Source organism: Amblyraja radiata, chromosome 1 (genome assembly GCF_010909765.2).
Source record: "Amblyraja radiata isolate CabotCenter1 chromosome 1, sAmbRad1.1.pri, whole genome shotgun sequence".
Taxonomy (NCBI): Eukaryota; Metazoa; Chordata; class Chondrichthyes; order Rajiformes; family Rajidae; genus Amblyraja; species Amblyraja radiata.
In genome coordinates, this window is record NC_045956.1 from 19,102,496 (window position 1) to 19,116,473 (window position 13,978).

The 13,978-nt window shown below is 45.7% G+C and overlaps 1 protein-coding gene across 1 annotated transcript in view; it reads right to left on the reverse strand.

Moving 5' to 3' along the window:
- LOC116977448 (rap guanine nucleotide exchange factor 6-like) overlaps positions 1 to 13,978 on the reverse strand; it is a 220,081-nt gene that overhangs the window by 111,476 nt on the left and 94,627 nt on the right. Inside the window, exon 4 of the mRNA XM_033028304.1 lies at positions 12,603 to 12,686. Within this exon, the coding sequence (XP_032884195.1) occupies positions 12,603 to 12,686 (84 nt within the window). The remainder of the gene's footprint in view (positions 1 to 12,602; positions 12,687 to 13,978) is intronic.

Below are 13,978 nucleotides of genomic sequence, written 5' to 3' on the forward strand. Positions count from 1 at the left end.
GTAGCAAATGAGGGCAGGGTAGCAGTTATAGTTTATATATATGGATTTCAGCAAAGCCTTTGATAAGGTGCTGCATGGAGGGCTGTTCAGGCAGGTTAGATCACATGGGATCCAGCCAGAGTTATCTAACTAGATGCAGAAGTGGCGGTGGGGGCCATCAACTATATCACCTTGCCAGGTTGATACCCCTGCAACTCGACCCAGTGTCACCGCATAGATCGGGTGGGCGGCGCGACTCACGTCGCAGCGGCCTCTGCAGTCCGTCTGTTGTTGGGTTTTTTTTTTGTTTTGTTTTTTTTTGTCTCGTTTGTATGTAGTTTTTTTTTTTTTAAACTGTGTATGTGTGTGGGGGGCGGGGGGTGGGGAAACGTTTTAAAATCTTTCCCCTGCACGGAGAACCCGACCTTTTTCTCTGTCGGGTCTCCGTTGTCGTTGGGGCCGAGCACCGTGGAGCGGCCTCCAACCGATACGACCTGGGGCTCCAGTCGCGGAGCTGCGGACCTACGTACCATCATGGGGCTGGCCGAGTTCGGAGCGGGAGGAGCGGTGGTGGCGCGCTGCTGCGGTGGGCCCAGGAGATTCGGAGGCTCCAGCCGCCGGCCCGGTGGACGGTGACACCGGGAGCCCGCGGGTCCCTGCTGGGAGACCGCTTTTCGGGGCTTCCGCAACGGCGACTTCTCCCGCCCGAGTTGCGGGGTTGAGGATGACCTGGAGCGGGGCATTACATCGCCCGGCGCGGCTTTAAATGGCCGCGGGACTTGTTAGCGCACGCCGGGGGCTCCAACACCAAGACCTGGATCACGGCCTTGCATCACCTGGCGCGGCTTTATAATTGCCGCGGGACTTATTTACCATCGCCCGCCGGGGGCTTTGACTCTGACATCGGGAGGAGAACGAGGAGTGCAGGGGAGAGATAAGACTTTGCCTTCCATCACAGTGAGGAGGAGATTCACTGTGATGGATGTTCGTGTAAATTGTGTTGTGTCTTGGTTCTTCGTCTTGTTTGTATGACTGCAGAAACCAAATTTTGTTTGAACCTCTGGGTTCAAATGACAACAAATAAATTGTATTGTATTGTATTGTATTGATTAAGGACTTTTAAGACCAAGTTAAGACTCTATATTTTTAAGAACTTTCAACTTAAAGGATGCATGATGGTGCCAGAAACATAGCGGCTCTTAAGTACTGCTTCAGTGTAATCTACTATACATACTCTTGTACTTAAATACAAGGGGTATGTTGGTTGGAGTGGGCAAGCAGAGCAGAGGGATCTAGGGATAGAGGTATATAGTTCCTTGAAAGTGCCTTACAGGTAGATAAGGTGATCAAGAAGGCTTTCAGCACATTGGTCTTCATCAGTCAGAGCAGTGAGTATAGAAGTTGGAAGGTCTTGTTACTGTTGTACAGAACATTGTTGAAGCCATATTTGGAGTATTGTGTTCTGGAAAGATGCTGTTTAGCTAGAAAGGGTGCAGACAAGATTTACAAGGATGTTACCAGGACTCGAGGGCCTGAGCTATAGGGAGAGGTTAAGCAGGCTAGAACTTGATTCCTTGTAGCACAGAAGGATGATGGGTGATCATACAGAGGTGCATAAGATCAAGAGGGGAATAGATAGGGTAAATGCTTAGTCTTCTATCAAGAGTAGGGGAATTAAGAATCAAAGGACATGGATTTAAGGTCACGGGGAAAGATTTAATAGGAACCTGAGGGGCAACTTTTTTTTAAAGAAAAGGTGGTAGGTATACGGAACAAACTGCCAGAGGAGATAATTGAAGCAGGTACTATTACAATATTGAAAAAGCATTTGAAAAGGTACATGGATTGGATAGATTTGGAAGGATATGGATCAAATGCAGGCAGGTGGGACGTGTAGATGGGGCATGTTGGTTGTCGTGAGCATGTTGGGCCGAAGAGCCTGCTTCCACGCTGTGTAACTCTATGATTGTGCTTGTGTATCGTAAGATTTTGTTTACTGAATTGTGTACAAAAAAGGAATTTCACTGCACTAGTGACAATAAAGTACCATTGAATCATTGAGAATTAGTTTTATGGTTGGAAAAAGAGGATGGTGTTAAAAGCCGGAAGCACGGAATTGTAGATGCTGATTAATACACAAAGGAAGACAAGGGGCTGAAGTAACTCAGCAGGTTAGGCAGCATCTTTGGAAAACATGGATAGGTGACCCTTCGGGTCAGAGATTTAATAGCATCTGAAGAAGTCCTGATCCGAAATTTCACCTATCCTTGTTCTCCAGAGATGTTGCCTGACCTACTGAGTTACTCCAGCACTTTGTGTTCCATGGTGTTGAAAGGTTGTTTTTTAAACTTGAGGCCTATGACCATTGGCGTACCTCAGGGATCGGTGCTGGGCCCCTAGCTGATTGTCATCTCTACCAACAACTTTGATGAGAATGTACAACGCGTGATTAGTAACTTCGTAATTTGCCACAATAAGTGGTATCATAGACAGTGATCAAGAATTACAGCAGGATCTTGATTATCAGGGCCGAGGAACAGCAAATGAGAAGTGTTACATTCTGGGAGCTTAAACCAGGGCAGGACCATCTCAGTATATGGTCGGGCTCTACCATTGTAAACTGTTTAAGAACATGGGGGTGTTGTAGAACAGAGGGATTTAAGAGTACAAGTATACAGTTGCCTGAAAGTGGCATCGCAGGTTGTGGGGCGGCATTTGGCACATGGCCTTAACCAGTCAGGGAACTAAATATAGAAGTTGGGACATTGTTACAATTGTACAAGTCGCTGGTGAGGCCGCATAAGGAGTATTGTGTTATGTTTTGGTCACTTTCCATCGGAAATATGTCATTAAGCTATAAACAGGGCAACAAAGATTTACGAAGATTTGAAGGCCTGAGCTATAGGAAGGGGTTGGGCAGGTTTAGCTTTATTCCTTGGAGCTCAGGAGGCCGAGGGGTGATCTTATAGAGGTGTATAAAATCAGGAGGGGAAATAATAATAATAATAATGGATGGGATTTATATAGCGCCTTTCTAATACTCAAGGCGCTTTACATCGCATTATTCATTCACTCCTCAGTCACACTCGGTGGTGGTAAGCTACTTCTGTAGCCACAGCTGCCCTGGGGCAGACTGACGGAAGCGTGGCTGCCAATCTGCGCCTACGGCCCCTCCGACCACCACCAATCACTCACACACATTCACACACATTCACACACAGGTAAAGGTGGGTGAAGTGTCTTGCCCAAGGACACAACGACACAACGACAGTATGCACAAGCGGGATTCGAACCGGCTACCTTCCGGTTGCCAGCCGAACACTTAGCCCATTGTGCCATCTGTCGACCCTTACATGGATAGAATCATTGCACAGCGTCTTTTTTTCCCCAGGGTAGGGGAATCAAGAACTAGAAGGCACAGGTTTAAGCAGGGGCGCAAATCGCTATCAAAACATGGGGGGGGGAGAACAATTTCCTGGTGGCCACGTGCACCCACACACGCGAGGCTTTGGAGGTTTCAGCCGTGGGCCCTGTGGATGGTAACATCGGGAGCTGACCTGTTTAAGAAGGAACTGCAGATGCTGGAAAAATCGAAGGTAGATAAAAATGCTGGAGAAAATCAGCGGGTGAGGCTACATCTATGAGGTGTCTGAAGAAGGGTCTCGACCCGAAACGTCACCTATTCCTTCACTCCATAGTTGCTGCCTCATCCGCTGAGTTTCTCCAGCATTTTTATCTACCTTCGTGAGCTGACCTGGTTGGTGACCGACTCCGAACTCCAGCAACAGCAGCTTCGTCTGCCCCGAATCGTGGGGATTCAATCCACCCGTTCGCGGGGCCTTTCATCGCCCGGCGCGGCTTAAAACCGACTGTGGGATCTTCCATCGCCTGGCAGGGGCTTCAACATCGGGAGCCTCGATCGCCTCGACGCAGCAATTTGACCGCAGGGCGATGTAAGATCCCGCGGCCGATTTTAAGCCATGCAGGGCCGGGCGATGAAAGGCCCCACGAACGGGCCGATTCAAGCTCCACTCAATGAGCTTTGCTCCACCAGGACGTCTCCCTCCACCAATCACCGCGCTCTATCCTCAGTCCCACCTCCCTCCTCCAATCATCGCGCTGAATCATCATGTCCCGCCCACCCCACTGCCTGCCGACCGACGTCTCTCTCGTTCAATCGACGCCTTCGATCATCAGTCCCATCCCCACTGACTCGAGGAAAGCGGAGATTTTTAAATGGAGAGGGGTAGGGGGAGTGATGGAAGAGGGACAGAGGGATAGGGGGAAGGGGGTGGGGTAGAGAGGGAAGGGGGGTGGGGGAGAGAGGGATGGGAGAGGGAGAAGGGTGAGGAGAGGGAGAGGGGGAGGAGAGAAGGGGAGAGAAGTGGAAGAGTGGCGAGGGAGGGAGGGGTAGAGGGGTAGCGGGAGTGGTGGAAGAGGGACGGGGGAGTGGTGGAAGAGGAACAGAGGGGTAGGAGGAAGGGGTGGGGGAGAGAGGGAAAGGGAGGGGAAGAGAGAGGGGTGGGGGAGGGCGAGGGGTGGGGTAAGGGGAGAGAAGTGGAAGAGTGGGGAGGGAGGGGTCGGGGGAGTGGTGGAAGAGGGACAGAGGGGTAGGGCGAAGGGGGCGGGGGGAGAGAGGGAAGGGGGTGGGGTAGAGAGGGAAGGGGGGTGGGGGAGAGAGGGATGGGTGGGAGAGGGAGGAAGAGAGAGAAACATAGAAATTAAGTGCAGGAGTAGGCCATTCGGCCCTTCGAGGCTGCACCACCATTCAATATGATCATGGCTGATCATCCAACTCAGTATCCTGTACCTGCCTTCTCTCCATACACCCTGATCCTTTTAGCCACAAGGGCCACATCTAACTCCTTCTTAAATATAGGCAATGAACTGGCCTCAACTACCTTCTGTTGCAGAGAATTCCAGAGATTCACCACTCTCTGTGTGAAAAATGTTTTTCTCATCTCTGTTCTAAAGGATTTCCCCTTATCTTTAAACTGTGACCCCTTGTTCTGGACTTCCCCAACATCTGGAACAATCTTTCTGCATCTAGCCTGACCAACCCGGAGGGAGGGGTAAGAGTGTGGAGGGAGGGGGAAGAGTGTGGAGGGAGGGGGAGAGAGGTGGGGGGAGAGGGGGGAAAGAGTGGGGAGGGTCAGAGGGGTAGGGGGAAGGGGTGGGGGGAGAGAGGGGAGGGAGAGGGAAGGGAGGGGGAGAGAGAGGGGTGAGGGAGGGAAAGGGGTGGGGTGAGGGAGAGAAGTGGAAGAGTGGGGAGGGAGGGGTAGGGGGAGTGGTGGAAGAGGGACAGAGGGGTAGGGGGAAGGGGGCGGGGGGAGAGGGGGAAGGGGATAGGGTAGAGAGTGAAGGGGGGTGGGGGAGAGAGGGATGGGTGGGAGAGGGAGAGGGGTGAGGAGAGGGAAACATAGAAATTAAGTGCAGGAGTAGGCCATTCGGCCCTACAAGCCTGCACCACCATTCAATATGATCATGGCTGATCATCCAACTCAGTATCCTGTACCTGCCTTCTCTCCATACCCCCTGATTCCTTTAGCCACAAGGGTCACATCTAACTCCCTCTTAAGTTCCGATTGGACATGTGTGAACATTGGGCATTGTGACATCACACAATGGAACGTTCACCAGGGGCTGGGGCTCCTGCAAAGGCGTATGTAAATCAATCCATTCCGATTGGACATCTGTGAGCATCCGGCATTGTGACATCACACGATGGAACGTTCACCAGGGGCTGGTGCTGCTTCTATGGGTGAGAAGCCAGTTTATTTTTGAAATATTGGGGGAGGGGGGGGAGGAAGGATTTGATTTAAAACATGTACTTAAACACGACGAAATGTAATGAGGAGCAGATACTTAGAAAGTAAAGTGAAATCTCTACCGAAATGGAAAAGATGTCGGCGATTCTGCGTCTGGTTTCGGAGTTGCAGTGAATCAAAGGAAGAAATGCAGCCGGCAGCCGTCCATGTAAATGGATCCATTCCGATTGGACATCTGCGAGCATTGGGCATTGTGATTGGACATCTGCGAGCATTGGGCATTGTGACATCACACGATGGAAACGAATCAAAAGGCAGAAAGGCAGCCGGACGGACCGCAGGCGACATGCACAGACTTTTATATAATAGATAGATGGACAGGCACATGGATGGAATTTGCATACATTGGTCGGTGGGGGCACTGCAAGCCACCAGCCCTGCCAGCAGCGTGTCTGTTTATCTAGTTTTTTGTTTTTTTAGTATGTTTTAATGTATGTATTTAATGTTTCTTTGTGTGTCTTGTGTGGGGAGTGGTGTGGGGGGGTAAGGGGGAAACCGCTTCGGTCACCTCCTCCACAGAGAGGCGACTTTTTCCATGCTGCCTCCCCCGTGGCCTAACAGCAAGGAACGGTGCAGCCTTTCCCGGAGACGCGCCTGGGGCTTCAGCCACGGACGCAGCATGGACTCTCGGCGTGGAGCCGGCGAACCTTGCCGGCGTCCGCAGCCTGGGATCCCTCGTTGGGGACCCGGAAGAAGATCACCGCCGGCCCGCGGCCTGCATCTACCGCGGGCGCGGCGGCGATTTACCATCAGGAGCGGGATCCCTCGCCGGGGACACCTGCAGGGGAGCTTCGACCGCCAGCCCTGCGGTCTGCGGTGCTTCTGGCTGTGGCGCGGTGGGAACTTTAAAACTTCGACCGCCGGCCTACACCATCTTGAAGCCGCGGTCTCCGGTGGGGGAGGCACCGTTTCGGGACTTACCTTGACTTTCACTCATCTGGATGCCCGTAGCGGCGGCTGTGGATGGTTGAGGTCCCGACCACGGGGGAAAATGGAGGAGGACTGGCCAAATTTTGTGCCTTCCACCACAGTGATGAATGCTGTGGTGGATGTTTGTTTTAAATTTTTATAGTGTTTTTGTGTGTTCTTTTTCAATGTACTGCTGCTGGCAAATTCATTTCACTTGCACTTTATGTGCAAGTGACGAATAAAACTGATTGATTGATTGATTGATTGATTGATTGATTGGAAAAGGTTTATAGGGACAAGGGCCAGGCAAATAGGGCTAATATTAACGTCATAGAAACATAGAAATTAGGTGCAGGAGTAGGCCATTCGGCCCTTCGAGCCTGCACCGCCATTCAATATGATCATGGCTGATCATCCAACTCAGTATCCCGTACCTGCCTTCTCTCCATACCCTCTGATCCCCTTAGCCACAAGGGCCACATCTAACTCCCTCTTAAATATAGCCAATGAACTGGCCTCGACTACCCTCTGTGGCAGGGAGTTCCAGAGATTCACCACTCTCTGTGTGAAATAAGTTCTTCTCATCTCGTCATCTCGAACGGCATAGACAAATTGGACTGAACAGCCTGTTTCCATGCTGTAGGACTCTATATCAAACTCAGGGGGTCAGGTAGCATATGTGGAAAGAATGGACAGACATTTCTTTTGGGTTACGACCCTTCTTTACACTGAATGTGTGAAAGCTGGAAAAGAGAGGAGAGGGTGGGAGAAAGTCTGATGATAGGTGGATACAGGTGAGGAGGGTCATTGATAGATGGGGACAAAGGATTGGCCTCAGCCTCTGCCAGAGCGAGGCCATGTGTAAACTGGAAGAACAGCACCTAATATTCTGCAGCAGTGGGAACAATTAATTCTCCAATTTCAAGTAATACCTCCTTTGTCCCTCAGCCCCTCTAAGTCACACCTTGATTGCCTATGCACTGACTCATTTCCTCCATATAGTAATTACCACCTACTCTGGAAGACAAGTTACTATGAACCACCTAATTAACTATTTACAATGGAATCACAAGAGATTGCAGATGCCGGAATCTTCAGCAAAACACAAGGTGCTGGAAGAACTCAGCGGGTGAAACAACATCTGGGATGTTTTTGGCCCATATCCTGCCTATCCAAGTATCCTTTAAAATTTAAAGTTGAAATGTTGAAATTGTACCCCCCTCCACTGTGTTCTCTGGCAGCTCGTTCCATCTATCCACCATCCTCTGTTAAGAAGCGGCATCACAGTTCCCTGGCACATCGTTCCTCTCAGATTATACTTCACGGGTGGCACAGCGGTAGAGTTGCTGCCTGACAGCAAAATGCAGCGCCAGGGACCCGGGTTCGATCCCGACTAGGGGTGCTGTCTGTATGGAGTTTGTACTTTCTCCCCGTGATCTGTGTGGGTTTTCTCCAAGATCTTCGGTTTCCTCCCACATTCCAAAGACGTACAGGTTTGTAGGTTAATTGGCTTGATTAATTGGCTTGATAAAAATATAAAATTGTCCAAAGTTGGCGATATGCCGACAACTAAATTCAGAAGGTTCAGAAGGTATGCCCTCTTGTATTTGACTCCCCTATCCTGGGAAAACAACTGCGACCATTCACCTGATCTATACCCTCATATTATATATCTCTGTAAATTCACCCTCCAGCCTCCTACGCTCCTGGGGAAAAAAACCCTCAACTATCCAACCTCCTCTTATAACACATGCCCTCCAGTCGCAATAACATCCTCGTGAATCTTTTCTGCACCTTTTCCAGCTTTATGACATCCTGCCTACAGCTGAGCGATCTGAACTGAGCATAAGACGACCAGTGCAATTTGACCAACAACTTGTACAGCTATGATATAATGTCCTGATTCCTGTACTCAGTGCTCTGACTAATGAAGGCAAGCATGTCAAGTGCCTCTTACTGCACCCTAACTCCATATGTCCCAATTTTCAGGGAACAATGTACATGTACCGCTAGGTCTCTGTCCTATAACATTGTCCACAGTCCTACCCTTATGGCAATACTTCCATATCTTTAATGGGCAATATTTCCAGCTTTAAGCATTAAATCTACACGTTTCAATTGCCTCACCAGAAGTGATGAATATTTTCATTAGGTACAAATAGCCAAGTGGGACAGGCCCTTTAAAGACTCAAGTTTGTAAAGATGTCATTCAGTGCCATCAACTTTCCTCCAATTCAATCTCCTCAAATTTGTATGGAAAATGGAGTGATCATAACATTATGTAAATATCAATGAAGTTAATCACTAATCAAGTTGATGTTACAATGTAAGTAATTTATCAAAGGATGTTTGACCATTGCAATTTCTACTTTATAATATTTTGCACTGAATTCCTTTGTAAACAAAAAACACTTTTCCACTATTTTTTTCTGCACCTACTTGGCTACAGGATACCATGAGTAAAAGATCAACAAATATTCATTCAGTCTCAAAGAATAGTTCTATTTGTCATGCACATTATACAATAAATTTAACAGAAGACATACAGGTCATTTGTTTTAATGAATGATCCTTTGCAGGGCTCCCACTTAACTTTTTTTTCTCTGTTTCCAGCTGGGCAACCTAGGCAGCGTTTTAGGTTGCCAAATGGCAGTTTAGGTGGTCAATTAAGACGGCTTGCATGACACGTGCGATAATATGCTCGGACGAGGGCGTAGTTACCGGTCGGAATTATGCTCAATGAAGCATTCACATATTATTTCTGCTTCAAATAAAGTCACAAACTAAACAGATTCACCAATCAAGACATGATATATACCACAATGACATGCAGCAAAATTATAATACAGTATCTCAACTCTTTTTACATGTTGCAATGAATGTAATTTCTATTATTTCTTTCCACTTCCAAACAAAAATGTGTTTGGATTATTCAGCGTAAAATCAATCTCGGTGAGACCAAGCGCAGACTTGGCGATCGCTTCGCATACCATGTTAACCTACAAAGCCAATGCGTCTTTGGGATGTGGGAGGAAACTCACACGCTTGCAGGGAGAATGTGCATATTCAACACAGACAGTACCCGAGGACAGGATTGAACACAGATCTCTGGCGTGTGAGGCAGCAAGTCTACCAGCTGTGCCACTATATTTTGTTTTCCAACACACAAAAAATATATACGTTGATAACTTTGGTTAATAAAAAAAAATATATATCTATTTTCAGTCTTAAATCTCTAAGTCACGCTATGTCCCCCTTTACAGCTACTGTACGGTTTAATTCAGTTCAAGACTATGGGGTAAGTACATTGGCCATAAAGTTGCTGCCTAAAAGTGCCAGAGACCCGGAATTGATCCTGAATATGGGTGCTGTCTGTATGGAGTTTGCTCCTTTTCCCTTTGATCGCATGGGTTTTCTCCAAGTGCTCTTGTTTCCTTCCACATTCTAAAGGTGTGCAGGAACCTATTTCAGACCCAACCCAAAACATAATATTTTCCTTTTGTCCAGAGATTCTGACCTGTTGAGTTATTCCAGCTTTTTGTGTCTATATTCGGTTTAAACCAGCATCTGCAGTTCCTTCCTACACACACGATACTGTACAATAGAACTTTATTAATCCCTTTGCCTACACACACGATACTGTACAATAGAACTTTATTAATCCCAGGAGGGAAATTGTGTGTGTGTGGGTATATATATATATTACACACACACACACACACGCGCACACATGCTATGTTTACATATTCTGTTGTGCTGCTGCAAGTTAGGATTTCATTGTTCTAACTGGGATGTGAGAGAATAAAACATTCTTGACTCTTGATTTACGTTGTTAATGTGTGGGATAGAACTAGTGTACAGGGTGATCAATGGTCGGCATTGACTCTGTGGGCCGAAGGGCCTGTTTCCGCGCTGTTTCTTTAAAATTAAATTTAAATTTAAAAACACTAAAACTAGCGTGAGTCTAAAGAAGGGTCTCTACCCGAAACGTCACCCAATTTCTTCTATCCAGAGATGCTGGCTGCTCCATGGAGTTCCCCCGCGCAATTAAAGCATGGAATAGTCTTCACCCTACCATAGTTATCCAACCAGACGCAACTAAATTTAACGTGTAGCTCTTTTTTCCCTTAAGTCCAAGTCAAGCCAAGAGTCAAGAGAGTTTTATTGTCATGTATCCCAGGTAGGACAATGAAATTCCTGCTTGCTGCAGGACAACAGAATATGTAAACATAATACAGAACAGGAGATAAAAGTTCAGTGTGTCTATATACCATAGACCATATATATCCACAATAAATAAAGATAAAATGCAATAGGCTGTTATTGTTCATAGTTTGGAGTTTGGTGAGTTTTGATCACACACCACTGACAAAATAAAGGTTTTTTACAAATCCAAGGTTTACTTTGCAACATGATTGTATGCACTAATTTCTTCAAGCTCTGCAAAAAAAATCCGTCATGAGATGAACAACATTTTAGATCTAAGCCTTTGGGAATCTGTTAGATTTGGGGAAATGGGGTGCTGGGGTCATTTAGTATACAGTTCTTCATGGTTAGAAAGTGGGTTACTGAGTCAGGAAAATTTGATTAATTTTGTGCTGCATTAATCTTCAACAATACAACTCACAATACTGTTTAGTATTTTCAGTTTAAATGTAAAAACTATTCTTGCTATTCTTCACCCATTCCTTCTCTCCAGAGATGCCGCCTGTCCCGCTGAATTACTCCAGCAGTTTGTGTCTACCTTCTTGCCTCTGTCTCTCTTCCACCAGTATTCGAATATAACTTTAATTCATTGGGCTTGGCTGAGATGAAATTACAGCTGTGAATCAGCATTTGTTCTTTTTCTGCAGGTAGATAGCCATCTCTCATCTGAGTACCCATTCAAACGTTTCCCCAAATGTCCTGTTTTATTTTTCAGTGAAGGAACATTAATTGAAAGGAGTAGAGTCATCCAGGGGAATTGTTTCACAATAATGTTTAATAAAGATTGCAACACTCTACCTTTTATGGATATAGCATTATTTGCTCAAATGTAAGATATTAAATTTGTTAACTAACTGGCAGAATGGCAAACCTAGTCCTCATTAGCAAATTAATTTATAAATTAAATGGTACACCATCCTCAAAGAGTTCTGGAAATCAAGACCTTTCATAGAGTAGGACGCAAAAAGCTGGAGAAAAGGAATAGGTGACGTTTCGGGTCGAGACCCTTCTTCAGTATCACTAATTCTTCAGGTCTGAAGAAGGGTCTCGACCCGAAACGCCACCTACTCCTTTTCTCCAGATATGCTGCCTAACCCGCTGAGTTACTCCAGCTTTTTGTGTCTATCTTCGGTTTAAACCAGCACCTGCAGTTCCTTCCTACACCTTTCATAGCGTAGATGTGGCAGAATCCTGATTCACATAGTTTTAAACTTCTAGTGTATATATGTGCTTCTGTCTCCCTGTTGGTCTTTGGGAGTGAATGAACAATAATTCTTTTAAAACTTTCTTCCAAGGGTTCATTATCAACTCTGAGACTATTTTTGCCAGGGTGTATTAATTTAAATAATATCTTACATATATGCAATCTGTATGTCAAATTTTCCTCCCAATACTCTACCTAAATTATGTTTTACATAAAGTGCTAAAATTAAATATAGTCCTTGTGAGAAAGTTGATGCTAAGTGGCTAACAATCCCAAATATTTGTTTGTAGGGTCATGGCTACTGTAAATTATTCCTACTGTAGGTACTCACATTGTCATAATGAGCAAGTACACAACAAAACCCAGATGTTAGGATTAATTGTCACAACATACATAACAATTATAACATTAAATTTTCACACAATTAATGCTCTATATAAAACATGCATATCCAAGTTTGTTTATTGAAAACATACCTGCTTCTGGGAAGAAACATAGACTCTTTGATAAATACGGAACCAGACAAGAGTATGTACCAACAGGTTCCAATATCATCAGGGCTAGGATAGAGAGAAGAAAAATAACTAACACATAAACACACAATGGGAATATGCTCTAACAAAATTAACTGCACCGACATATAAACTTATTGGTTCTGTAGGTTTATTAACACGGATTTACGTAAGGTTTTGTATATTATTATCACACAGCCTGCCTAATTATTTTAAATACATTTGGTGTTTTAATCAATTAGCATAATGTATGATTAGTATTTTTTTAATGAAATAAACAAGTTACAACATAATTAAAACAAATAAAAACATTATAAAAACATAAAATGTTGGAAACATTCAGTAGGCTTTCAAATTTGCAATTGATGAAACACATTCTCAGCTTGCCAATAAATATAGCAAGAATCATATTTATCAATGTTAAATACTTTGCATTCTGTCATACCCCGCCATTCCACATCACTCCCTACCAGTTATACTTTTAACAAGCCAGTCTCAGGCTTTGCTGTAAACCTAACAAGAACTCCTGCCAATAGGTGTTGCTGTGCTGTGACCTTGGCACAAATCCCTGTTCAATGTTCAATGTCAAGATGTTTCCTGTAAGGACTGGTATTGGGCGGAGAGAGATATAGATGAGCTACAGATGTGGGGCTCAGTGATGCACCCTGACCAACACCAATTCCGGACATCACTGGGAACCAGCAGCCCCTCCTTGACAGACTAGCCAGATCCTGCAGTTTCTCTCAGTACCTCCTGTTCAATGCGTTAGAAGATTAATAAACCTGTAGATACTGTGTATAGTAACTATGTATAGTTACTATGTCCACTTCTCTTTGTTTGGCTACACTCAATGAATACAAGTTCAATGCCCAGCAACCACTCTTACGGATGTTTGTTAGCACAGAGAAAACTCAAGCCTAGGGAAAGCTTTGTAACCAAACAAATAGGGAGAAAAAAGCAGCTTCTATCACCTCCAACTGGTCTCACTTTGGCAGCAGTGCACCCCCTGGCCTGTATTTGCTGCGCTAAGCTGCTGCTCAGCTTGTCTTGACCCACCCAACACCCTCACTCACAAGCAACCTTCTCCATACCAAGCAGTGGGCTCTTCATTACAGCAAGAGCACCAGCAGAGGGCAAAAATCTGCACCAGCGATTTGGCACAGCTGCATGCAGCAGATGGGGAAAGGCTAGAGTTCACATCAGGTCTGCAGCACGGTTGGTAAGGCAAGGTTTTGTACCAGATTCACAACACTATGCCACTGTCATGAACACATTTCTATAATATAGTTTTATAATGGGCCTTTTTAGCATTGATTCCATCAGTGATCTCATTCCTCGGA